The following is a 26,298-nucleotide window of genomic DNA, read 5'->3' as shown; positions in this document are numbered from 1 at the left end:
ATCATCCAGGAGCCTTTCTTCGAGAGGAGAAGACACCGGTAAAACTTCACCCCTGGAGAGAACTTTGGATACAGCACTACGCACTGGGAGATAGCGGAAGGTTTCGTTTTCATGCAAATTGTATTTTAGCCGCAGGTCACCAAATGGAATAACGGCACCATCCACCCAAATGTCTCCCAATCTCGATATTCCAATCAGATCCCATTTGTCGAAACCGGGCTGACGCCAAAGCCGACCCAGACAGCCGGAATCCAACAAAGGGGTTGCCTGCGTAAGTTTACCCCTCCAGCCGGGGGCTGAGCTCACCGTATACCAAATGGAGACAGTTGTCGAAGTCGGAGTGAACCTAGGCTCTAGCTTTGATCCACCATATAGCGCTCTGAGATAGGTGCCGGGCAACATATTGTGCCTATCCATTCTGTATGATGGATCCGTAATGGGCCGGTGCATCCAATGGTTGAGAACCACCAGCTGTGAACCCCAATAATAATACTGAATGGCCGGCAACGCAATCCCGCCATCATACCAACTCTTGGTTAATTTGGCCAGTGCAATACGGGGCGGACCATCGTTCCACAATAGACTACGCACCTCTGACTAAATAGACGTAAAATTATGAGGTGGGACAGGGTGCGGTGTGTTCTGAAGGGCATATAAGAAGCGGGGTAAAGTCATCATTTTATAAAGCGCTGCCCATCCCAGGAGTGTAAGAGGGAGCGACTTCCAATGTTGAACGTCGGCTTTGAGACGCTCTGGGGGGGGGCTGCAAATAACGTTGATAAAAGACTTCTGCGTCTGTCGTGGTATATATACAGAGATATCGAAATCCCTCGGTTACAATTTTAGCCTCGCAACCGGAGGGGAGCATAGGTGGATGGCCGCTTAGAACATATATAAGGGACTTATTCCAATTGATGGTATACCCGGAGTACTTTTGAAAAAGGGTGAACACGTGGCGGACCTCTCCAATGGAAAACCTGGGTCTCGCCAAATACAGGAGAATATCATCCGTGTAGCGGGATATCAAATCTCTCCAATCCGGTGCTCAATTAAGACCTCGAATAGCAGAATCACCTCTGAACCATATCGCGAGAGGTTCAAGCGTGAGAGCAAAGAGCAAGGGGGACAAAGGACACCCCTGTCTCGTAACTCGCCCCAACCCAAAAGCAGCCGACCTACCCCCGTTCCCCGGCGACTCGCGCCAGTGGTGCGGAATATAGAAGTCGCACCCAAGATATAGACTGACTCCCAAAGCCTTATCTCTCGAGGGCCGCAAAGAGAAAGGGCCACTTGATTATGTCAAATGCCTTTTTGGCATCCAAGGACATAATAACTGCATCCTCCTGGTATTGTGGCGTTCCGCCCCATCACCCCGAACAGGCAACGCAGGTTAAGTGCCGTATTTTTGGTTGGCATAAAGCCGTTTTGATCCGGATGAATCAGCTTTTGAATATGAGGAGAAATCCGACGAGCTAGGATTTTTGCCAAAATCTTTACCTCCGAGTCCAATTATGAAATAGGTCGATAGGAAGAGCAGCGCTCAGGGGGTTGCCCTTGCTTATGGATAACCACTATATGCGCCAAACGCTGCGTGGCCGGAAGAAAGCCCTCGCTCACACTCTCATTATACATACGTAGGAGGAAAGGGGCAATTTGTGAATCTACTGCTTTGCATAATTCGATCGGGAGCCCGCTGGGTCCCATAGCCTTGCCCGATTGTAAAGAGGAAATGGCCTTAGAGATTTGCTTCACCGTGATCGCTCCTTCAAGATCTGCTATCTCTTGTGGGTCCAAGCTTGGGAGGGGCAACGTCGCTAACAGTTCCGCCGCCTCCTCCTGAGTGGAGGTAGCCGTCGGAGAATATAGCCGGCTGTAGTAAGTAGCGAAGGCGTTTGCAATACCAACTCTTATCGTGACACATGGTCTCATCGTCGTCAACAATTCCGGCCACCCACCTATTCACCAGTTCTCTTTTATCAAGCCACGGCAGCAGCTTGCTCGCTTTATCGCCGATATCATAGATCCTATGCTGAGAGGCCCTATAGTACGCCTTGGCTGCCTCGCTCGATATGTCTCTGTATTCCTTTCGCTTGATCGCCAATTTATGCGAGGTCTCCGAGGGCCTCCCCACCACTAAGTCATGCTCAAGTTCCGCAATCTCGGATTCAATATTCTCCAGTTGTCGTCATGAAAGTAGGCCACTGAGAAAAGACTGCTAAAATAAGGTGACAAAACACAAAAAAGTCTACAAACGAAATCCCCAAAACTACTACATCCTACCCCCCTCCCTGCCTCCTTACAACGTGGACTTAGAACTGCCCACCCCCCAACCATGCAGAGTGCCTGTATACCTAAAAACAACAAGACTATATTTAGGGAAACACTACTCAGCCTAGACAAACCAGGAACACAGCTTATCAGAAATTTTGCAATTCCCCCCCCCCCAGTCAACACCATAGGTGTGCTCCATGTCGGGTGACTCTTTCGGCTCCTCAGTCTACTAGAACCATTACTCCCACAGTGTTGGAGCCTCCCCACCCTCGGAACCCAATTCCTTCGAAACCAAACCAACCGCCATGAATAAGGACTAAGGCCATTAGTTATTGACAGAATCAAGCAGCCCACTAAGAACACTGTAGTGCTTGGCAATGCAACCCCGTGCCATAGACCATCCCAGTTCCACGCGGCACATTCCCCTCCTGAATACAATTGCACCTGAAACAAGTCCGTAGTCACCCCAGAGGGACAGAAAAAGTTTTGTCACTCTTCGGTACTAGGGATCGTCAACGGGGAGGAATGTTGTCGTGATTCTGCTGACCTCCAACTCTCAAGCCAATCCCAGGTGTCCTCCGGGGTTTGGAAAAACCACATTTTTCCAGCATCTTGTACTCGGAGTTTCGTTGGGAACAGCATGGCATACTTTAAGTTATGGCCCCTTAGAACCCGCTTGACCTCCAAGAAGGAACGACGCTGCAACTGAACTTTATGCTTGAAATCCGGGAAAAAGGTGATAGTTGAGTTGTCCCACTTAAGCGGTGGAGCAGCCCTTGCTGTCTGAAGGATCACATTCCTATCCCTAAAGTTGAAAATTCTAGCCAGGAGAGGAGATGGCGGGGCCCTGGGCTTCGGTGGCCTCTCAGTGACTCTATGGGCCCGCTCACCGGAGAAGAATTGCGACAGGGATCTTGTCTTTAAAGATTTCTGTATGAGATCTTCCACAAAGAGATCTGCCGCCTGCCCCTCCACCCGCTCCGGAACCCCCAAAATGCAAACGTTGTTCCGCTGCGCCCTTCTTTCTTAGTCCTCCAGATTCGCAGCCAAATCCGTGGTCTGTGTCTGAAGGCGTTTCATCGCACCTTCCTTTGCCTTCGTGGATTGTTAAAGGTTGGCGATAGAACCGTTGTTTGTTTTGACCCTATCACTCATCTTCCGTAGATCAGCTCGGATCAAAGTGATCTCAGTGGTCACTGTATCGATTTTCCCCTCAAGAGCAGTTCGGACTCCCTGGATCACCGCCATGACATCAGCCAGGGTAAGAGCCTCATCTCCGGATCGCTGCTTCACCTCCGGGGAGCCTCTCTGACCATCCGCTCCGTGCATCTTAATGTTTCCAAACCTAGCAAGACGTGCAGCAGGGGTCTGTTTGGTGCCCTTCACAGTGGCCATGTCTGCCGGATCAGGCTGCTATGGACGCCTGTGTCAAAGGGAATTGTCATCGTCCCTTCGAAGACAGTGAACTTGTCGTCGGTAATTTCCCCAGCGGGGCCCAACACCAACTTCAGTGAACATCGATGAGTAGGGCGACTTTGAGTCCCGGGTCGTTGCTCGTCGTGGAGATCCGTGCGGCGTCACAGTCAATGTTATGCCTCCATTGCATTGCGGGACGCCGGGCCAATATCTGCGGCATTCGACCACTGATCAGTCTCGGACCAACACCAGGGGAGATCGGCTGCCTTCGTGATCTAAAACACTGACACTTGAGCCTAAAACGGATATTTGCAGCGGATACGGGGGATTATAGCTGTGGTGACTGTCGGAGCTCTACCCGAAGGCGGCCATCCTGGCTGCTGGCAAGCCACGCTCCCCAAGGTCAACTTTTTAAGCATTTTGTGCACGTCTCACTACATTTGGTTTAGTTACTTATAAAAATGAAGCTTGCTCAAATATTTTGTGGCCTAGTGTTAACAAGCTACATATTGCAGTTTGCACATTTTAATGTCATGTCAGTTCAATATAAATTGCATGTTAACGTTGCACATGTGACTTTAACTAGATTAATCTAGCATTTGATTAAAAACTTTCCGTCATAGACATTAAATAGCAATGGCCGCAATCTTCTGAACAGAGCTCTGGACACTGGCACTCATTCTCTCACAAATGAAGCAATGCTCGTACCACTGAATGGAATCACAGTTTTCCTCGCATTTATTTTACTACAGAGTGCTTCCAACTCAACAGGTTTGTCAATCAAATTCGGTGGGAACCCACGAGGCTGGGTCCTGAGACCATCCCAGAATATCATCTGTATGTAGGTAGACACGTTTGTCCAACCTTTCTTTCCAACTGAATCCTTTCAAGCCTGTCCATCCAAGTCCAGGCCACCAGTATCTTTATTGTCAATGAAAACAAGCAGCAGGGCAATTATCTTTCGTAGAACAAGATACACAAACATTTTTGCTCAACTTAGTTTGAATTTGGTGCAGACAAAACTTTGCCACTGTCAATTCCACGTCCTGGTTCACAGAATTAGGGTACATGGAATTTGAGATTCATAAGTTTAGGATCAGAGTCTTAAAAGAGGGCATGTCAGCGGAGAGGAGGAAGCCATACAAATTGTGAGTATCACCCAGAATCTTATGGTTATTCACACATATTTTATGTGCGCATCGCACCCTGCAAAGCTACTCATAAACAACAGAATAGAGTAGTTATGTTTCCTTTTTGGTAATAAGTAAAAAAAAAAAATGAATTTCATAGTTCTGTAGGTGAAGTGGTCTCTTAAAAAAGGATTTTTTTCCCAACTTTTCTTTTTATTAAAGACAAGGTCGCACAGGTAAAACAGTGTACAAACATGATTGCCAAGGATTCGTCTGCTGGTACCGGTCCCCCAAAAACATAAGTAAATATCCAATTACAAACATTGCACGGTCAATCAAAGTGGGACTAATCTACCCTGACTCCTGCCTTCGTCTAGACATCGGCGGTTCACAGATCTCTCCCCTATAACCATTCCATTTGCTCTAAATTTGTGTCCATTTGTTGGGGCAACCTCTAGACTCATACACTGTCTTCTCAGTAAACATGCAATGGTCCATATCATTTTCCCATATTCTCAATGACGGCGTTTCCTGCGCCTCCCACAACCTTGCGATATTCCTTTGGGCAATCATCATTCCCAGTAGTGTCACCCATATTCTCTCCTTGGTATTTAAGTCAGTAGGACCCCAAATATTCAAGAGGCACAGCTTTATGTTACAATCAATCTTAACGCCCATTACTTCCTCCATGCTTTTAGCCAATCCAGCCCAATACCCTTGGATAACCTGACATTCCCAAAGCATATGTACGAAAGGGCCCTCTTGCCCACATCTCCTTGTGCAGTCTGTGTCAGTCCTATAGCTCATTTTCACCAGCGTCGGCCCTGCGAGATATATTCCGTGGAGTATCTTGAGCTGTACGAGCCTGAGCCTGGAGGAAATGGCTGTTTCCCTAGGAGAAGCGAGGGCTTCAAGCAATTCCTCATCATCCAGTCCCGCTACGTCATGATCCCATTTAGTTCTGAGCCAAAGTAGGGGATCAGGCATATTGTTGAAAGCTTTTTGTATATCAACGAAATTGACTTCTCAAGGAGATTCCCATCTAGTATCCTATCCTCTAGCGGAGAGGACTCTGGTGGCGTTTCCCCCTTTGGTATTACTGCTTGCAGTGCATGTCTAATCTGTAGGTACCTGAATTGTTCTGTGTTGACCAGGTCGTATTCCTCCTGCAGTTGGGTGAAGGCAACTGTCCCCCCCTCCTCCATAGGTCACCAACCGTGGAGATGCCTATTAAGTCCCACCGGTCGAAGCCTTTAGTGTATTGTAGATTGCCTAGCAAGTCAACATCCCAAAGTGGGGTAGCCAGTGTAATCCTATCCTTCCAGACCAAACTTGTCGTGGCAGTCCGCCACACCCGGACCGCATGTCCAGTTAATCCCGACAATTTCAATTTAGAGGGGTTAGCATAGAGCGCACCCATAAAGCCTCTCCCTGGGAGCAGCCATCTAGCCATATTAAATCCTGGCTCTCCCTGCGGCCTATACATACATTCATTTATGTCAGTGAGTTGTGCCGCCCAGTAATATCTTTTTATATTAAAAAGGATTTTATGCTTGTTGAGCAAAAAAGTTAAACCTTAACTATACAAATGCACAGTTCTCCCTGACTAGCTCATGTTAATTTTCTACCCAGTGAAAACCCATATGTGTAAATGCTTGCCAGTGTGAATAACCCTGGACATCTTTTATTTTTGTATATTTTCAGGAGTACTGCTGCAGATATTTACGACTGTCTAAACATTATGAAATCTATTCTGAACGCGCAAGGGAACCTACAGGAGTAGGGCCCGATTCACAGAACTAACTTAAGACAAAATCCTAAACTTACTACCATTTTGGTATTCACAGAAGGTACTTACTCATTTTGGTATTCACAGAAGGCACTTACTCATTTCGGTATTCACAGAAGTTAGGAGTCCTAACTTTAGGACTCCTAAATGCCTTCTGTGAATACCGAAAGTCTTAAAATTAGGATTTTTCTCAGTTTAGTAGTAGTATAGTTAGGACTCCTAACTTTAGGACTCCTAAATGCCTTCTGTGAATACCGAAAGTCTTAAAATTAGAATTTTTCTCAATTTAGTAGTCCTAAGTTTAGGACTCCTAACTTTAGGACTCCTAAATGCCTTCTGTGAATACCGAAAGCCTTAAAATTAGGATTTTTCTCAGTTTAGGAGTCCAACTACTAAATGTCATACATTCACCCCAGTACAGAGGTACAGGGTCAAGACTGATTTGCATATGGCCATGTCTGAACTGGGGTGGCGTAGTGGGCAAAAGAACGATGGATTTAACCCAGATCTCTTGACTGGGGGAGAATGTCTGCATTGTCAGCATTCCGTCCATCATTTGTTTGTTGTAACGCTTTTCGCCCTAAGTGGGATGGGTATTCCCAGACGTGGGACCCGTGCTCACTACGCCACTGGAGTCACGCTATCCTGGCTGATGACGGCTGATAGCCAGAAACCGGTCCTAGGATGCTTGTTTCCAGTTCAGGAGGACCTGGCTTGGCAGTTCGGGCTGGACTGTTCCCATGAGGCACAGGGTCAAGACTGATTTGCATATGGCTGGGTTCAAACTGGAACGGCATGGTGAGCAAAAAAACAATGGATTTAGGCCCAGATCTCTGTACTGGGGTGAATGTATGACATTGTTCTGCATTCTGTCCATCAATTGTTGTTTTTGCAATTGTCACCCCGAGTGGGAAGGGTATGCCCAGACGTGGGTCCCTTGCTCTCCATGCCACTGGAATCAAGCTATCCTGGCTGAAGAGGGGTGAAACCCCGAAACCGGTCCTAGGATGCTTGTTTCCAGTTCAGGGAGGACCTGGCTTGGCAGTTCGGGCTGGACTGTTCCCATGAGGCACAGGGTCAAGACTGATTTGCATATGGCTGGGTTCAAACTGGAACAGCATGGTGAGCAAAAAACAATGGATTTAGGCCCAGATCTCTGTACTGTGGGGAATGTATGACATTTTTCTGCATTCTGTCCATCAATTGTTGTTTTTGCAATTGTCACCCCGAGTGGGAAGGGTATGCCTAGACGTGGGTCCCTTGCTCTCCATGCCACTGGAATCAAGCTATCCTGGATGAAGAGGGGTGAAACCCCGAAACCGGTCCTAGGATGCTTGGTTCCAGTCCAGTGAGGACCTGGCTTGGCAGTTCGGGCTGGACTGTTCCCATGAGGCACAGGGTCAAGACTGATTTGCATATGGCTGGGTTCAAACTGGAATGGCATGGTGAGCAAAAAAACAATGGATTTAGGCCCAGATCTCTGTACTGGGGGGAATGTATGACATTGTTCTGCATTCTGTCCATCAATTGTTGTTTTTGCAATTGTCACCCCGAGTGGGAAGGGTATGCCAAGACGTGGGTCCCTTGCTCTCCATGCCACTGTAATCAAGCTATCCTGGCTGAAGAGGGGTGAAACCCCGAAACCGGTCCTAGGATGCTTGTTTCCAGTTCAGGGAGGACCTGGCTTGGCAGTTCGGGCTGGACTGTTCCCATGAGGCACAGGGTCAAGACTGATTTGCAAATGGCTGGGTTCAAACTGGAATGGCATGGTGAGCAAAAAAACGATGGATTTAGGCCCAGACCTCTGTACTGGGGTGAATGTATGACATTGTTCTGCATTCTGTCCATCAATTGTTGTTTTTGCAATTGTCACCTTGAGTGGGAAGGGTATGCCTAGACGTGGGTCCCTTGCTCTCCATGCCACTGGAATCAAGCTATCCTGGCTGAAGAGGGGTGAAACCCCGAAACCGGTCCTAGGATGCTTGTTTCCAGTTCAGGGAGGACCTGGCTTGGCAGTTCGGGCTGGACTGTTCCCATGAGGCACAGGGTCAAGACTGATTTGCATATGGCTGGGTTCAAACTGGAACGGCATGGTGAGCAAAAAAACAATGGATTTAGGCCCAGATCTCTATACTGGGGGGAATGTATGACATTGTTCTGCATTCTGTCCATCAATTGTTGTTTTTGCAATTGTCACCCCGAGTGGGAAGGGTATGCCAAGACGTGGGTCCCTTGCTCTCCATGCCACTGTAATCAAGCTATCCTGGCTGAAGAGGGGTGAAACCCCGAAACCGGTCCTAGGATGCTTGTTTCCAGTTCAGGGAGGACCTGGCTTGGCAGTTCGGGCTGGACTGTTCCCATGAGGCACAGGGTCAAGACTGATTTGCAAATGGCTGGGTTCAAACTGGAATGGCATGGTGAGCAAAAAAACGATGGATTTAGGCCCAGACCTCTGTACTGGGGTGAATGTATGACATTGTTCTGCATTCTGTCCATCAATTGTTGTTTTTGCAATTGTCACCTTGAGTGGGAAGGGTATGCCCAGACGTGGGTCCCTTGCTCTCCATGCCACTGGAATCAAGCTATCCTGGCTGAAGAGGGGTGAAACCCCGAAACCGGTCTTAGGATGCTTGTTTCCAGTTCAGGGAGGACCTGGCCTGGCAGTTCGGGCTAGACTGTTCCCATGAGGCACAGGGTCAAGACTGATTTGCATATGGCTGGGTTCAAACTGGAACGGCATGGTGAGCAAAAAAACAATGGATTTAGGCCCAGATCTCTATACTGGGGGGAATGTATGACATTGTTCTGCATTCTGTCCATCAATTGTTGTTTTTGCAATTGTCACCCCGAGTGGGAAAGGTATGCCAAGACGTGGGTCCCTTGCTCTCCATGCCACTGTAATCAAGCTATCCTGGCTGAAGAGGGGTGAAACCCCGAAACCGGTCCTAGGATGCTTGTTTCCAGTTCAGGGAGGACCTGGCTTGGCAGTTCGGGCTGGACTGTTCCCATGAGGCACAGGGTCAAGACTGATTTGCAAATGGCTGGGTTCAAACTGGAACGGCATGGTGAGCAAAAAAACGATGGATTTAAGCCCAGACCTCTGTACTGGGGTGAATGTATGACATTGTTCTGCATTCTGTCCATCAATTGTTGTTTTTGCAATTGCCAGTAAGGTGTGGCATGGTCAGAGGATCCCCTGCTGTGGTTTGGGCTTTAACAAAAATCTCATTAAATGCTTCTTCAGCTTTGTCTCTACTTTCTTGACATTTTCAGTCTGTCCTATGCTCTCCAACATATCTGTATTAGGATTTTGGAGTGCAGCTGAAACAGGAAGTACTAGCCCAGAAAATCGTGCCAGGATGTGTAATGCAACAATTAAGTTATTGGGACTGAACAGCTGCAAGAAATTGCTCAGCCTTGGAAGAGGCATTGTGATCTTGCCAGTCCGAGATCTCAAGCATAGAGTCAACCACAGCTGGGTACATATCAACAAAACGAACAACCGATGCATTCCTTTCATCCCACCGTGTCTCACATAAACCACTTATCAGCTTCTTTTTTGTGTCTGGCAAAGTAGCAAATTTCGCCTTTAGGACAGCCATCCTTTTTGCAGAGCCTCTTACAAAATTAGACACTTCTTTAAGTGTTGAAAGACAATTACGGATTTGACGTATATCACATGAATGTCCAATCACAAGGTTCAGTGTATGACTTCCACAATGTGCATAAAATGCATTTGGCACACGCACTGAAACTAGCGCCTATGCATCTTTAACAGAACTTTTCATTGCAGCACAACCATCGTATGTTTGCCCACGTATACAATCTACATTCAGGCCATATGTTTCTAAGAAGTGAGAATTTTCTTTCCAATTTCAACCCCTGTTCCATCCTGAAGCTCTTCGAAGCCAAGGAATTCTCCATACACAGATGTACCTTGTATAAAACGAATTACTAGAACAAGTTGCTCGATAGTGGCACTGTCAGTTGTCCCATCTGCTAAAATGGCACAAAATATCTTGCATTGTTTGCGTGCTCCACAACTCTATTTCTCATTAGAATGTTACAAGCAGAGATAGTATCATTCTGAATCTTCCAACTTGGGTAAGGTGCATTAGAGGGACACGTTGCCAGATGCCATGCCAGAACTTCATCACCAGCTTGAAGTCGTAGGCGCAGAGCAGCACGGAAATTCCCATCATTCTCTTCGGGTTCCTTTCAAGCAATAGGTTGTCCACTGTCTCTGTGTCCTCGAAGAGCTATACCTTGTTTGGCACAATGGAGTACTGATTCCACTATTGGCACAAGTCGTTTTCTGTTTTCCAAAATAGTTTTCTTCCAGTTGCTCTCGATCATAGTTGTAACAGCATAAGACTTCCCTTCAAAAACATATGAGAAGTTAGCTGCCGCTGTCATACTCTCTTTGTGATACAAGGAAGAAGCATGGAAACGAAAATCACTTTGTGCATGTTTCCATTTTGTTATGGGCCAAAGTACTAATTTCCTCACAGCTTGATGAGAAACTCTTCCAACTTCTTTACAGGCAAAGAGTACACACATCTTGCATAAGGCCCGCTCAAGTTTAGCACTTTAGGCAAGCCATGGGCGATAGGTTTTCAACCTCTTTAGGGGAGAGGAGCTGGCCTAACGACTAGTGCGGGCGACTTTGAATCTGGGGAACTGGGGTCGAGTCTCGGCAATGACGCTGAACATCCTGTGATTCTGGGCAAATCACTTAATCTCCCTGCACCTAACAAAAATGAATGTGTCCTCATGTAATGCAACTGGTGCTATGTAAAGTGCTCAGATACCCGATTTGGGTCAAGTTCGCGCTATATAAAACTGTGTTAATAATAATAACCATTCATGTTGAAAGCGACGTGCTTGAATTCCCTGCTGAGCTACTGGAAACTTGTATGATGTCTCTGGCGTCCATGAAGTGTGCAAAAGTTGGTAGCGTAAATCATCTGGGATTGATGATGAAACTGTGCTGAGTTTTGAGATATCTATATATACTCCTATATCTAAGATGTATGAACTCCTTGACTTTTTCAAACATGGACTCCTAGTCGCTGGCATACCAGTGGTTGTATTTGCAGGAGAGTCAGAATGAAGTAATGCTAAATGTTCTTCTGGAGTATAGCCGGAAGCTGGCAGGGCAGGTTCTACACCTAAATCAGAACATGGTGTCAAAGGGTCTTGAGTGGCTGGCTGACGAGTGAAAAAATCCTCTATCTTTCGCCGCTTAACATTTTGTGGTCCAAAGCCTCTGGTGTTCGGCATCCTGCTGTATGCAGATAGCGATGTCTAGTGAAATATAAAAAAGGCCCTCAGGTCAATTACTTCATTATTACAAAACTGCGGGGGGAAAGAATACTGTCATTTTGTACAATAAACCAACATTAAAAAGCCAAGAAATACAAGTTAAACATCCAGTACCTCTCTAAATTACCCTAAACTCTTTAAAGAAGCAAGCTAGAAGTAGCCTGATTTTCTGTACAATTATATCACACACTTACCAAATGTCTAAACTTCAATGAAATGGCTGGAATTTCTTATAATATGAAAATGTCCAATGCAAATCAGCCCCAAACAATTGTGCAAAACCATCTGGGTATATAATTAGAATTTTACAGTTTCTAATGTTTGACGCAAAGACTTCTGCCATCTATGCATTCAATGTACGCTTACCTACAGAAAGAACAGGCCTAAAAATTACTTAGGCCCAGATTTACTAAACTTTCATGCACCACAACTTGGCAAGGGAACATGCTGCTCTGTGTTGCATGAAAGGCAGAGAACAGAAATGTGCCATATTTACAAAAATATGACACATTTCCGCTGTCTCCCTCAACTGGTGCCTCATAGTGCCAATGCAGACATCATGGTGCAATGGTGCCTGCGTTATGAGCAGGATTCTTTCTGTGAAGGAACAGCAGCTCACATTGAAAAAGGAATCAACAAGGATAAATAAAGATAATGCTCCTCATAACGCCTGGGTCTGGGAGGCGCACCATTTGGAAGCATTCCCAGGTTTACTGACCAAAGTAACTGTGGGATTGTGTCAAAATCCATAGACGGATGTGTGGAAATGCCCTAGCTCCACCCATGGAACGACTTCCCAACGCAAGGTAACTCAAGGCAGCTCAATGCTCTGCCTCTCATTACTCTGGATTTACAAAACCACACAAAGTGGCTTTGTGTGGTTTAGGTAAATCCCAATTAAATGGGTAAAATGATGGTAATGTAAAAGAAAATCAGAATGGATGGATACAAGGGTGAAAGTATAGCAGAATAAATGTGAGTGGATGGATGCGTTGGTAAAGGGATGGTAGAGTAAATAGATATCTGAGATGATGGCTAAATGGGTTGGTGTAAGGTTGGCAGAGAAAATTGAAATCAGAAAGGCTGGATGGTTGGATTGACGGATGAAAGGATAGCAGATAGGATAACACATGCGTACCCGATTTACCAGCAGGTTACAGAGTTCATTGCAAAGTGCGTTTACCAAATGTGGATATTATGCTCTCATAATTGCGATATTAGGGAGTGGTGCACATCAGCAAGCAACGTAAATACACTCTAAATGGCTCAGTACCCCAATATGATTGCATGTTTCAAGTCAGGATAGAGGCTCACCAATGGAGCCCTTAAATGTCTGAGCTCTGCGCTCTCATGTAAAAGTCCAGCCCTAGTAACGTCTGAGTAACCAAGATGGTGTTTTCAAAATACCCCCAATCTACACCCCGCCTGCTTGACATACATTTTTGATACACTGGATTACCTGCAGGAAAATCTCACATTCGAAGAGCCAATCAACATACTTTGGACGTGCTTTAAAAAAGTGTGTGTTTTGGGCCTCATCAATAATCTGAAACTTATTGAAACCGAAGAGCACCTGCTAGCTGAAACTTCTTGACACCCGAAATTAAAGTTACTGAGAGGTGTCTGCATCTATTAAGGGCTGAAAAATTAATCACAAACTGGGCAAGCAATTTGAATCTATAATCGTCCAACTATTTTTTTTAGAAAGGTATTCCAGAACTAAATTTAATTTTAGAATATGACGTAATGTGCAGGTCTGTAGTACTAGATAAGAAGTTACCAGACTATGACATGTATTAGAACCGTACAATTGAGTAACTGGGGCCCTCTGGAGGGTTGAAATACTTTTGACAATTTCCTCAGTCGTGCAACACCCACTGGAGGGTTGAAATTAATTCATTGTGGACTACGGATACCAGAATCCTTAGTAAACTGTCTCATCTGCAACCTATTAAAGGTATTTAAATGAGAGAAAAAACGAGTGCACATTGATTTTCTGCGCGAGGCTGAGGACTGCCTGTGAGAAAGGAGCTGGGGGCTCTGAAACATGTTAGGCCGTGAATAAACTCAGTAATGCAACTGCCAGTTCCCCTAAATGAAAATAATTTTGACAGTTAGCCTGTGATGGAGTGCGTCCTCGAGCTCGGGACTCACTTTGAAGGATGTATATATATATATACATGTTTATAGGTTTATATTTCCCTGTAAATGGCTTATTTTTTTAGTAAAGCATATATATATATATATATATATACACACACACACACGCACACACACACTTCCTTAAAACCCTTCAACCCATTCCAACCCTACAATTACCTCCCTGGCACCCCAAAACCCATACTTACCCTGAACCCTAAAATTAACCCAAAACCCATACCCACCCTGAACCCTAAATTTACCCCTGGCACCCCAAAACCCATACCCACCCCGAACCCTACAATTACTCCCTGGCACCCCAAAACCCATTACTGCCCTCAACCCTAAAATTACCCCCTGGCACCCCAAATCCCATAACCACCCTGAACCCTAAAATTAACCCTGGCAACCCAAAACCCATACCCGCCTTGAGCCCTAAAATTACCCCTGGCACCCCAAAACCCATACCCGCCCTGATCCCTAAAATAACCCCCCCTGGAACCCTAAAACCCATACCTGCACTGATTCCTAAAATTTCACCCTTACCCCTCAAAATCCATTACCACCCTGAACCCTAAAATTACCCCCTGGCACCCCAAAACCCATACCCACCAGGAACCCTAAAATTACCCCCTCGCACCCCAATCCCTAACCCCCCCTGAACCCTAAAATTACTCCCTGGCACCCTAAAACCCACACCCACCCTGAACCCTAAAGGTACCCCCTAGCACCCCAAAAGCTGAACACTACATGCTTACACTACATTTGCATATTCGGAGGGGACTGTCCTCCTTGATGTTTCCTTGAATGTAAGTCAAGAACACTGTTCACTTAGAGTAACCTAGATAAACAGGCAGATTGTAATGCTGATGCTCTAGAATGCATTAAAGTTACTGGAACTTACACAAAAAGTGCTACCTGCTCTTCTGATACTATTCTGTGGAGTCGGGCTGATCAGCAGCACTGTCGTCCTGGCATCCAGCCCCTCCCGAAGGGCTCATTGTGTAGATAGATGTGGGTCAAATGTCTCCTGGTTTGTCCTTGCCTGGGCCTCCTCTGCTTCTTCGTTGGTGCCCTTGGATGCAAAAAGAGACAGATCCATGGCCCTGTTCACCATTTATCTGGTGAGCATCGCCGTGGATGTGAATTCCATACAAGTGCACAGACAGCAGGGGGAAAGGGATGGCAGTGCAGGTGACGCTTTTCCTTTCTAAAGTAATTCCTGCCGGCGTCATAGCCCAGGGTTTGCTGTCTGTGCACTTGTATGGAATACACATCCTTACAAGTGCACAGACTGCCTATGATGCCAGCAGAAATTCCTTTACAAAGGAAAAGCGTCACCTGCACTGGCCATCCCTTTCACCCTGCTGTGCACATCTTCCCACTCCCACCCCATGCTCACAACACATGAAGTGCTTAGGTGAAATCCCTGCCGTCAGGCAAAGATATCACCTTGGTGACGCCAGTCTAAAAGAAAACAAGAGGCGGGGGCATGGAGGTTCACTGAAACCCTTCGGAGGCTGGCTGGCTCGGGCTGCTGGGCCTCTCAGAAGGGGTCATAAAATCACATTCTCGGATGCTTAGTATTCATCCGATGCGCAACCTTCTTTCATCATTTCAGTGCGTGTCATCTTAGCCGATTGGTAGAGTCACTGTGCAATATCATTCATTTGGCAATCAGTTGTTTTGAACCTGGTTTGTTTTCATTTGACATAATTATGTATATGAAAACCAACACAAGAAGCGTGCTAAAACCAACCTGGGAAACCGCTTCTATGGTCCTTTCTATATTGCATCAGATTAGAGTCTGGAGTAATAGCATGAAGTTATTTACACAGAGTGTGACTACAGGGGGATGCTCCGCCTTGCACTCTATTTTGAGGAACGTACCTATAAAACTAGGTAAGAAATCATATGACATTTCTCTCTCTTTGATGAATTTATCTAAACCATTGTTTTCCCAATCACTAATGGGATGGGAGTTTTGAGTGAAAAGTGATTACAACTGTGGCTGGTGGTAATCAAGGGATTTCCTTGATTATACCTATGAACACATGGGATTAAGGTATAACATACAGAGGGCGTATTCCCTATAAACCTTAATCAAAAGATATGTGCATATACATACACATGTGTTTTTGAATGGCATTTGAAAACCGTGAGGTCTTGTATGGTTTTGTATTGGTTTGTACCTATATTTATGTGGTGTGTTTATCATTTCAGTAACACACATGAAAGTGTCTACACAGAAATTGACGAGCCAGGTCATTCATTATATGTAGTAACACTTATCACGTCAAACACACACATTCCCTTGAAGATTTGGTTATTGACCAGGAAAGGGAGTGACTCAGATCATGGATCGCTAGTCCTGAAGAAGGCCGAAATTACTCTTTATGGGCAATGGTAAAGGACGAAACATGCCGGCATAGAAGCAGTACAGGAGAAGAAGAGGGCCCTAATTTCCCCTAAACCATCTCCTCCTCTTTATCTTTTAATTCGACCCAGTAAACCTAAGAATAAAGTTTGATTTACGGTATCTCTGAGTAAGTTTTAGACTATTTCTTTCACTGTCCTTTTGTTTACTGCACGGATCCCAACACATTAATATTTGTTTTGTCCTCCCCTCTCTTTGCTCCTTCCCAGGCATTGGCCTGCTCTGGGATGATGTAGCAGCCCTATGATGAAGCATGCCACGATCTAGTGGATGATGGTAGTTTTTATCAAACCTCATGTTTTTCTCAAAATGTTCTAAAGAGACAGTTGATACCTTTGGTCCACCATCTCTCCCTCCTTTTTCTCATTTTGTGGCTACAAAATAAACCTTTTGCCAGCCCAAATCTTCGTTCTTAATATTTAAATGTCACCCCTAAGGTAGGCCCTAAAGGCTTGTAGGGCAGGGTGCATTGTATTTAAAAAGTAGGACATGTGCAATTAAGTTTTACATGTCCCGGCAGTGAAAAAAAAACAAAGTTGTTTTTAGCTGTGGCACGGCTGGCATCCATAGGCTAGCAATGGTTTATCTTATTACATTTAATACATGATATGTTCAGTATGAGATGACATAGAAAAATACTTCTTCCACTCACTGATTTGTAATTTTAAATCCTCTTTAATGGTAAGGTCAGATTTTAAATTAATATTTTCAAAAATGCCACTATTAGAAAGCTGCATTTTCCTGCCTAAATCAAATGAGTCTTTCTGTGTTGTTCAGGGTCACATGACTGTTAATGGCTCTCCATGGGTTGATGTGTATTCCTACCTGAAAGAGGACAAAGGACCTGGGTGTGGGGTAAGGGTGTTCCTTTCCTGAGCAGGATGGCCTGCAGGGTTGTACCCAGCCCCTTTCTGAGCCTCAGATGGTAGTCTGAGGACTGTATCCAACCCCTTCCTGACTTCAGAAGATACCTATCCTGTCACTGGCAAAGGCAGTTCATACTGGGTCTGCCTTGCCATTGTTTCAATAGACAGACTGCAGCCAAACAAAGTGGAAAGGGGGAAACTGACCAGACCCAGTTTTAGCATTAGAAAGGGGTGTTCCCCGCAATAGGCTGAAACTAGGTATAAATGTGCCACCCTCAGAGCCAAAAATCATAACACTCCTAGACCCAAGAATATTCAGAAGGACTGGCCTGCTGTCTGAAGGAGGTAAACTGGACCTGCTTGCCTTGAACACAGGACCTCCTGTTTGAGTTACAGGGACACAACAAGCTTCCAGAGGCCTCTCCTGCTTTCCAGCTGACCACACCCAACTGAACGTGACTTGGTCCCCTCTTCTGGCCTCTGTGGGAGGGATTCCTGACTCCCCAAGTGCTGCCTTCACGTTCCTGGATCCTTGGTTGGGGTCAGAGTGTACGACTCCCTGCTTAAATGAAGGGTTCTCCAGATCCGATGCAGTGCAGCACCGAGCGATGTAGGGCCTCGCATAACAGAGCCTTGCAGCTCTTGGTCCGCAGCCTTACCAGATTCGATGCAGAATGACACAGGTCCTCTCGTTGCACCACGGTGCAGCTCCCGATCAATGGCTTCACTGAATATGATGAAGAGTGATGCAGAGACTCACATCGTAGCACTGCACAGCTCCTGATCAGTGGCTCGATGGATGGGATGCAGCGTTACTCAGTCCTGCATCGATAACAAAAGGTGCAACTCCCAGCGGGCCGCACTTGGTCCCATACCCAACCGGTGCTTCGTCATGGTTGGCCTGAAAATTTTACTTTGTCCCGGTCGGCACTACGAAATACCCACAGTTGGCTCTATGCACCTTTTTGGATATCTTTTCACCTTAAACTTTAACAACTCATAACTCCATTTCTTCTGATTTGATTTTTGTTTTTTCTGTGTCACTCATTTTATTTATTAACAAATTCTCTATTTTCTATAAGTTGTTTTGGATCGTTCTTGTTTTGTGTCTTCACTTTATCACTATTTGAGTGCTGCCTAAATACTTTTCACATTGCCTCTAAGTTAAGCCTGAGTGTTTTGTACCAAGCTACCTGAGGAATAATCACAAGTTTATTTAGTGATGTGTGTGGTTCAAGGATTGCGATTTCTTTTTGGGTGATGACGGGGCTCCCACCTTTTTCAACTAATAACCTAACTTCTTACAATCACATTAGAGTCTTGAGACCTAGGAAATGAACTGACTATTCGTTGTTGCCTTGAGAACAGGCAGGTCCAGGAGGAAGCATCTCAGGGTGTTTCAGATTTCTAAGGTGCCTCTTCTTTTCTGCATTCTTGTAGGAGAAGTCCAGATGTGCAAGCGAAGGAAGAGCTGTGGAAATATATACAGTGAGTATTATAACATAACCTTAGAATGTACAACAATAAAAACACGAGCCTTGACGCTGGGGAGGAGGGAGCGTCTTCACAGGGAGCTGAGCTCTCCCTTGAAGCCCAGCAGCAGTGCTGGAAGGAAGCATTAATTAATGCCAGGAGCCCTCTTCATGTCATGATTCTTTATGTACATGGCAGGGCCATCTGGCCCTATTGTTTAACCAGAGCATTTTTGCCTTCCTTTTTCATTCAGATAAATATGTGCAATTTCCTTGTTAATGTTTTTCAGGAAGGAACTCGTTGACCCATCTGGTTTGTCAGTCGACCAATTAAAGGAGATTCCATACACGAAGATAGCGTGAGTGGATACATTTTCAGTATTTCTCTACTTTTTGTGGATAATTCCTGGATAGGTTCACACATACGTTGATGAACGGGATATTGTATACATGTGTATGTGAGTGCGACCTCCTAGCAACTCTTAGGGTCTTCCGGAAAAGTGGCACAAACGTCCCTGGAATTTAGTATCAGGCAGCAGGTTGGTACCTGACGCAGCAGAAGTGCACCAGGAGAAAAAGTTTAAGCAAATTATTGATAGTCCAAAATAGAAGCAGTAAAATGTCATGCATCTTCAAGAAGGAAGTTAGGTGTATCAGGTGAAAAAGTGAAAGGGCACTCTAAAGCTAAACCTCAGATAAACAGAGGAAAGTGAGGGCAGTCAGCATCTAAAAGGAAGATAGATAGACAGATAGATGGATAGATAGATGGATAGATAGATAGATAGATAGATAGATAGATAGATAGATAGATAGATAGATAGATAGATAGATAGACAGATAGATAGATAGATAGATAGATAGATAGATAGATAGATAGATAGATAGATAGATAGATAGATAGATAGATATTCTACTTTTAGCTACTGACTACCCTCACTGTGTGATGGGAAGACAAATGCATCAAAATCCAGTGTACAGCAGAAATTACTACACACACCTGTACCTATGTTCAACTGCTTGAATTCCCTTTTGAAAGCTATTTATATGTACGCGGTTGAATTGCTCATACTCTTCTGACCAGTTTGAACTGCAACCTTCAGAGCGCAATATGTTTAGCTCACAGACCTTAGCTTCTGGACCTCCTGATTAAAAAGAGCAGCCGTGGGCCGTGCAGGTAAGAGCGGTGGGGCTGGATTGGGTGGGTGGGGGATTTCGAAAGACGACAACGAGGGAAAATTAATTATTTATTTAATTTTCCCTCCTCGTCGTCTCCCACTCCCCCGGTGGGGCCCCCCACCATGCCCCACCCCTCTTATCTGCATGGGCCGCGGCTGAAAAAGAGCACACAAAACACAGGTCTTTCCTTTTCTGCTAACTATTACAACATCTCCATATAACGAGTGGTGCATGGCAGTGCAGTATGGCTTCAGTTAAGCCTAGATTTTTTTTGCTGATCATGCTTGGTAGTTGAGTAGTGCCGAATCCAGGTTAACCTCCTTGTCGCAAACTCACACGTGGTCTGTTCGCACTCTTCTTTGTCTTGTTACATATGTCATTATAACCCATTATAACAGGGTGACAAAAGTATGCCTAGCCTTATTCATAAAAATTCTCAGAGTAAAATTTGCTACCAGCTTGGATGAGAATAATTTTCCCACAAAGGGTGTTGAATCCTGTGACAACCCTTGTCACCTAAAGGGTTGGTTGTGACAGTGGTTGGGGTGTGCAACACACAGAAGTGCATGACGAGGCTGCGCAAAACCCAAAACATTGATACACAGCAATACATAAATTGTTCAAAGAGAATAAAACTTTATTTAATCGACTGTAGACCATCAGAGAAACCTTAAATTGAAACCCATGTATTTTTTCCCAGTTACTTCTAATGCAGCAGTAGAATACATTGATAATTTGCGTTATTTTAATTTAGAAAGTAGTAGTCCTCCGTATCAGACAAAGTGATCTGTAGATCCCAAACAGATATATTGAAATAGTTGCCCGTTTGTACGGTGCACTTGAGGTGCAGCAGCTTTGTAAATCTTGTGTAAGTTGCATAGTCCTCCTAGAGTAGGCAGGTGGAACTTACAAATGGACAGCTACACGAATACATCTTTTTGAGTTCTCTGGATCACTTTGTCTGATTTGGGGGGCTATTTATTTACAAAGTAAAATGAAGTGGAAGGTCCATGTTCCCTATTTCATTAAGGACAACTGGAAAAATAAATGCATTTATCATGCAAGGATCTCTAATTACCTACAGGCGATTAAATACATATTTGTTCTTGTTACACACTTTTTGTATTGCTTTGCACCACTGTTTTTAATTCTATTTTTCAAATAACTTGACCTTACTAGTTTTCCTGACTACATGGTCGAAAAGGAATCATAAATACCATAGAGTGCTGCAGTGTGTGCAACAGACACTTCGCGTTTTGTTAAAAAGAGAAATTGCTCTATTTAAATGATCCCGGAAGTCAGCAGAAAAAAAATAGATTACACTGAGTTGCCTATGTGAGCAGAGAGCAGTGAGATGAGGGAATGGTAAAAATGTGGCAAAACTATTTATTCTGCCCTATCCGCTGATTGTAATTACTGCAGTAATATGCTATATCGCGATGATAATTACTACCAGCTAATATTGACAGTTCCTTTGCACCCATAAATGTAGTAAAATAATAAAATGCCTTTTTTCCAAACCTTGTCTCCCAGTTTATGAATTAAAACTCTTAGTACAGGAAAAATAATGCACAGCCTAATTGCAGCACCTTTGTTTGCGCTCAGTAATTGCCATTAAGATTGGGCAAAATGTTAGACTAATGATTGCTCCCGCTTTCTGGTGGCACAGCAGCTAATCAGTTTTATGGTAACTTTTTGCGTGAATGACTAGCTGTTTTTAATTATTTACCTCAGTTTGAGGGTTAGGAAGCCTGCATCAAAGGGCTTGGAAAGTAAATTAGAGCAAAATCTACTTAGTAATGTCAATGACAGAAGCCATCTGAAAGTTTTAGAACATAGCTGAGGAAACCATCACATATTTGTGCTTGAGTGTTCAGCACAGGGCAATGATCTTTCATTCAGTGGATATCACTTTTAAATTAGGTATCCTACGCAGAAGCCCTTAGACTTTTGTGAGGTATCTCATGAACAACCAGAAAGTAAGACAAACTGTCCGACTAATTTGAGAAAACCTCAGCAGCAACCAAGTCATCTGGGCAAGGCTCCGAAACGTATTACACACTCCGACATTATTTACCTTGATACAGTACAGGCTGGCACTGCATTCACTGAAACCAGTAGAGCCTGTTCAACCTGACGGAGCACTTGATGGCAATGCACGCTCTGATTGCACACCCTGGCACTGCATGGGACTTTCCCATTGAAACAGCAGAACCTGGCACTGCCAACTGCATCGGCTATAGCGACACTGGCCGATATCAAACCGCAAACTCTGCCACTGCCCAACCTCTCTTGAGCTGAGTTTCATAAGGTACTCTTTAAAGTCAGCCACAATACATGACTAACCTAACATGGCTAGAGGAATTATTGCCTTGATCGTTCTTTACTGAGAGCTAAGCATTAAAGCTGTACAAAATGATGAGCCATTTACAGTTCTCTTGAATAGCGACTTGCAAAATAGGGTTAGCGACTCGCTATTACGAAGGGGTGTTCCAAGGATGTCCCTTCCTAATAGCGTGTCTGAACCCTATTTAAGAATGTTTTGCAACCGCAATTACGGTCGCAAAACACTCGTTCACCACCCTCTTCAAAAGGGTGGTAAACCATACAGGAACGGGTCCCCAGGGGACCACTTCCCCTTTGTGAATGGGTGCGCAAACATTTTTTCAGAGCAGACAGTGGTCCCAGGGACCACTACCTGCCCTGAAAAAACATTTTTTTAAATTTTATTTTAAATGCAGCCCGTTTTCCTTTTTAGGAAAACGGGCTGCATTTAAATAAAGATAAACTACTTTATTTAAAAGTAGTCCCAGACATGGAGGTCTGCTGACCCCAGCATGCCACCATCCCTGGGAGTGCCAGCCATTCCCAATGGGGTCGCAAATTGCGACAGACTCATGAACATGCATGAGGCATGCAATTTGCAACCCTATTGGGAATCACAAACAGTGTCTCAGACATTGTCATACATTGGCAATTGCGACTCGCAATTTGCGATTCGCAATTGCCAATGGTCGTACATCTGACCCTTAATGGTGTGCGCCAAGCAACGAACTTTACCCTACATTGTGCCTAATGCGCTTCGATGGGAAGTATGGTAATGATCCGTTTCATTACGTTGGGAGCAGTGCAAGAGCATTTCAGTGCATTCCAGCCCAATGTACTGCCGCACAAGAATGTCGGCCATAGGCAGTCAGCAACTAAGTGAGTGTACCTGCAGGTTAATACACCTCCCTGAAGGCTATCTAATAAAACAGAAAAGTAAGAAGCAATGCCCGAAACTGTTGGTTACTACTCAATTTATCCTCCGTATATTTTAAGAGAAAATTAAAACTTGTTTTCACTGCGTACAACACTCTGGCAGGGAGGATGCCAAAAGATCCTGCATCCATCATTAACTCACACACACTCGTAGGGAGAAACCTATAGGTATAATCCTAGGTCCCTAAACTGCAAATCCTTCACAGACATCCCCCTTCTCTTGGTAACTGAAGGAAGCGAAGTAAGTACTTTTTCCATGCTAACAAGATTCCTTGTTAGTCTATTATTATTCTCACTGGTGAAATGGTCCAGCTTTTCTATTGAGTGTGTTATGTGTAGGAGTGCAAAATAAATTCTAACAATATCGCAACATTTAATAGTCTGTTCCTCCATGAAATAAGTAATGTTTACGTAAACAGTAATTTTTCTTCAGTGATCCAAAGAAAACCCTTTCATTGTCTCTTAACACTGTATAGAAATAAATACTTTCTGTCGGCTCCCAATTTTCCAAAACAGTTTTTTGCTTTGAATAGTCACTTTAGTATAGTTTCAGATAGCAACCCACTCAATATGAAATCGTAATATCTTGGGTAAAACAGCATGTATTTAAGTTTCAGAAAAATAAAGGTACTGAAAAAGATTCAATATTCCTTGCCATATTTCAAATTATGCTCAATTTTGGAGTCTCTGTGACGATGATAGAGAGAAAGTCTCATAAAAGATCTTGAGGGATCAAATAACGCTCATTATCATGGTATCTGCCATACCCTATACTGAGCTACTGCATTTAGGTTCTAGAAGATGTATACAATTCTTGGTAGAAATTTCACTTCTATAGATTAGTATCTATGGTAATATTTATCCTCAAATATATTATTTCTGCTTTCATTCGAAGTAGCATAGTCACAGTGTGTGAAAGCTTCAAATGCTTCATCAGAGAATTTTATTTGTGAATCAAATGATCGAAATGTGATAGGACAGAACCACAGGAGCTGGAGACAAAAGAGTTCTCAGGAAACCTGACAAAGACATTTAGATTAATAATGCATCTACTGATCTGAAAAGGCAACTTGAAACTCTTAAACACCAAATAACCAAAGTGTACACAAACAAAGTGAAATTTAATTTATTGAGAACAAAAATAAAATACATAAAATGTCAACGAAAATCCTGGGAAGGTAGAGAAGAAGCAGAGATCATCACATCTACAGCTAAACAGCTGGATTATAAGAAGGAGATCCACTAATAATCACATAGAGGGGTCAATTATTACAGCTAACAAAAACAATAATGATAACTTTGTTTCTCATTCTAATGTGCCCAGTAAAATATTCTTCAATAAAATATTTATTTCTCTGAGATAATTAACAATATTTAAAAAGGTAAATCACTCGATCGGATTGGCTTATTGTAAATGTGTTTATCAAACATAAAAACTTCCCAAAATATATTAAACTATCTTACTTCACTTTAGCCCCAAAAGCAGGGAAAGATCACCAAACGTGTGAATGTTATCTATCATCCTATCTTTATTCAACATCCTACCCAAAATGTGGGCAAAAAGGCTTAATTGACACCAATCAGTCTAGATGTATTAAATGAAGAAAGGATTCTGATAAGACCAGGAAGAGAAATAGTATGCATTCATTAAAATAGGCCTAATCACCATGTTTTATTAAGTCTTGATGCATTTGAAAATGTGCTCTGATTAAATCTACCATTAAGGGGCCGATTTCGATCTCGCTCGTAAGGGCTCCGAACGCGATCCGGCCGGAAAAAGTACGAGCCGTACGCGTGTTCTCTGCCAGACTCGTAAAGCTGTACGAGCGAGCAAGTACAATGCGAGCAACGCGAAATTCGCCGACTGAATCATTTCCGGGTCCGAACCACTCCGTACGTCTCGTACGTAAGCAAACCGCGCCGTGTAATGGATGCGATTTCCGACCGAGCCAGTACGATGCACGCGTTGGACAGCCGGATTGAGCCAAAGTTTCCAGCTCGCAAAACGTCCTGGAAGCTGCCTTTGGGGGTCCGCATCGGACCCCCCGTCAACCGCAGCCTTACGACTCGGACACAGGGGGAGACCCAAGGGTCTCCCCAACACAGGCATGTACGGTGCGGATGGCACCGACACGTACCCACTGTAGGGGGCGCCCTTGTGCGAGACGTACCCATTCAGTCAATGGGAGCCCATGTACGCGTCGTACAACCGGCTCCCGTTGACTTCTATGGGAGTCCGACCGAACCGAGTCCAGCAGCATGAGGCCTCATTGTACTCGCTCGGGCGGACTGCAGGAGTCCGGCTTGGTCGGAAAACACTCCGGATCCGGCACGGTTGGAGAGCTTTCCGACCCAGGTCAGAATCGGCCCCTTAGAAGAATGAACTTTGGGAAGTGTTTCTATAATAGTACATTTTTAATTATATAAAGTTTACATAAAGTTTCTCTGGTAAGATTCACAAACAAATGCACTGCTTTCTGGAGATGTGAGTCTTACCAAAGGAACCAGACAGGACTGTCCTCTACTGTTTCTGCAGTTTAATTTAACCCCGAACTCTGAACCCCATGCACTTGTTTTAGAATGCAAGCATGTATTAAAGGTTTTATGTAGCAAATAAAGAAAATAGGGCTTGATGTACTAAATGTTTTTCAGACTCGGACTGTTTGTGCCTGTAAGAAACATTTTAAAATACTATTTTTTTAATTGTCTTATCGACTCCTAAAACACGTCTGGAACTCCTTTAGGAATCTCTATTTGAAAGGGGTGTATTGTTGACGTCCCTTCCAAATAACAATTCTGTAGTAGATAAGTCAGTGTTTTCAGACCGAAATGTAGTCACAAGATGCTGGAATTAGGGTGGTAAGCCATGCACAAAACAGAAGGGGTCCCCATTGAATCCCTCCCCCTTTGTGAATTAAAAAAAGGTTGTTGGGGAGTAAATAGTCGCCCAGGGGACCACTGCCAACTCTCAAACAAACTTTTTAAAAGAATCTGTTTTATTTTTGTAAATGCAGTA

The 26,298-nt window shown here is 44.3% G+C and overlaps 1 protein-coding gene across 4 annotated transcripts in view; it reads left to right on the top strand.

The window, feature by feature from the left end:
• The window catches only part of EPB41L4A (erythrocyte membrane protein band 4.1 like 4A), an 821,385-nt gene that overhangs the window by 775,554 nt on the left and 19,533 nt on the right, over nt 1–26,298 (top strand). For all 4 annotated transcript variants that reach the window (XM_085632598.1, XM_085632596.1, XM_085632597.1 and 1 more), the window contains 2 exons: nt 18,814–18,861; nt 19,136–19,204. In XM_085632598.1, the coding sequence (XP_085488724.1) occupies nt 18,814–18,861; nt 19,136–19,204 (117 nt within the window). The remainder of the gene's footprint in view (nt 1–18,813; nt 18,862–19,135; nt 19,205–26,298) is intronic.

The sequence above is a fragment of the Triturus cristatus genome, chromosome 2_1 (assembly GCF_964204655.1).
Source record: "Triturus cristatus chromosome 2_1, aTriCri1.1, whole genome shotgun sequence".
Classification (NCBI taxonomy): Eukaryota; Metazoa; Chordata; class Amphibia; order Caudata; family Salamandridae; genus Triturus; species Triturus cristatus.
The sequence above is the reverse complement of the archived record's forward strand: the minus strand, read 5'-3'. Positions and strand labels throughout refer to the sequence as shown.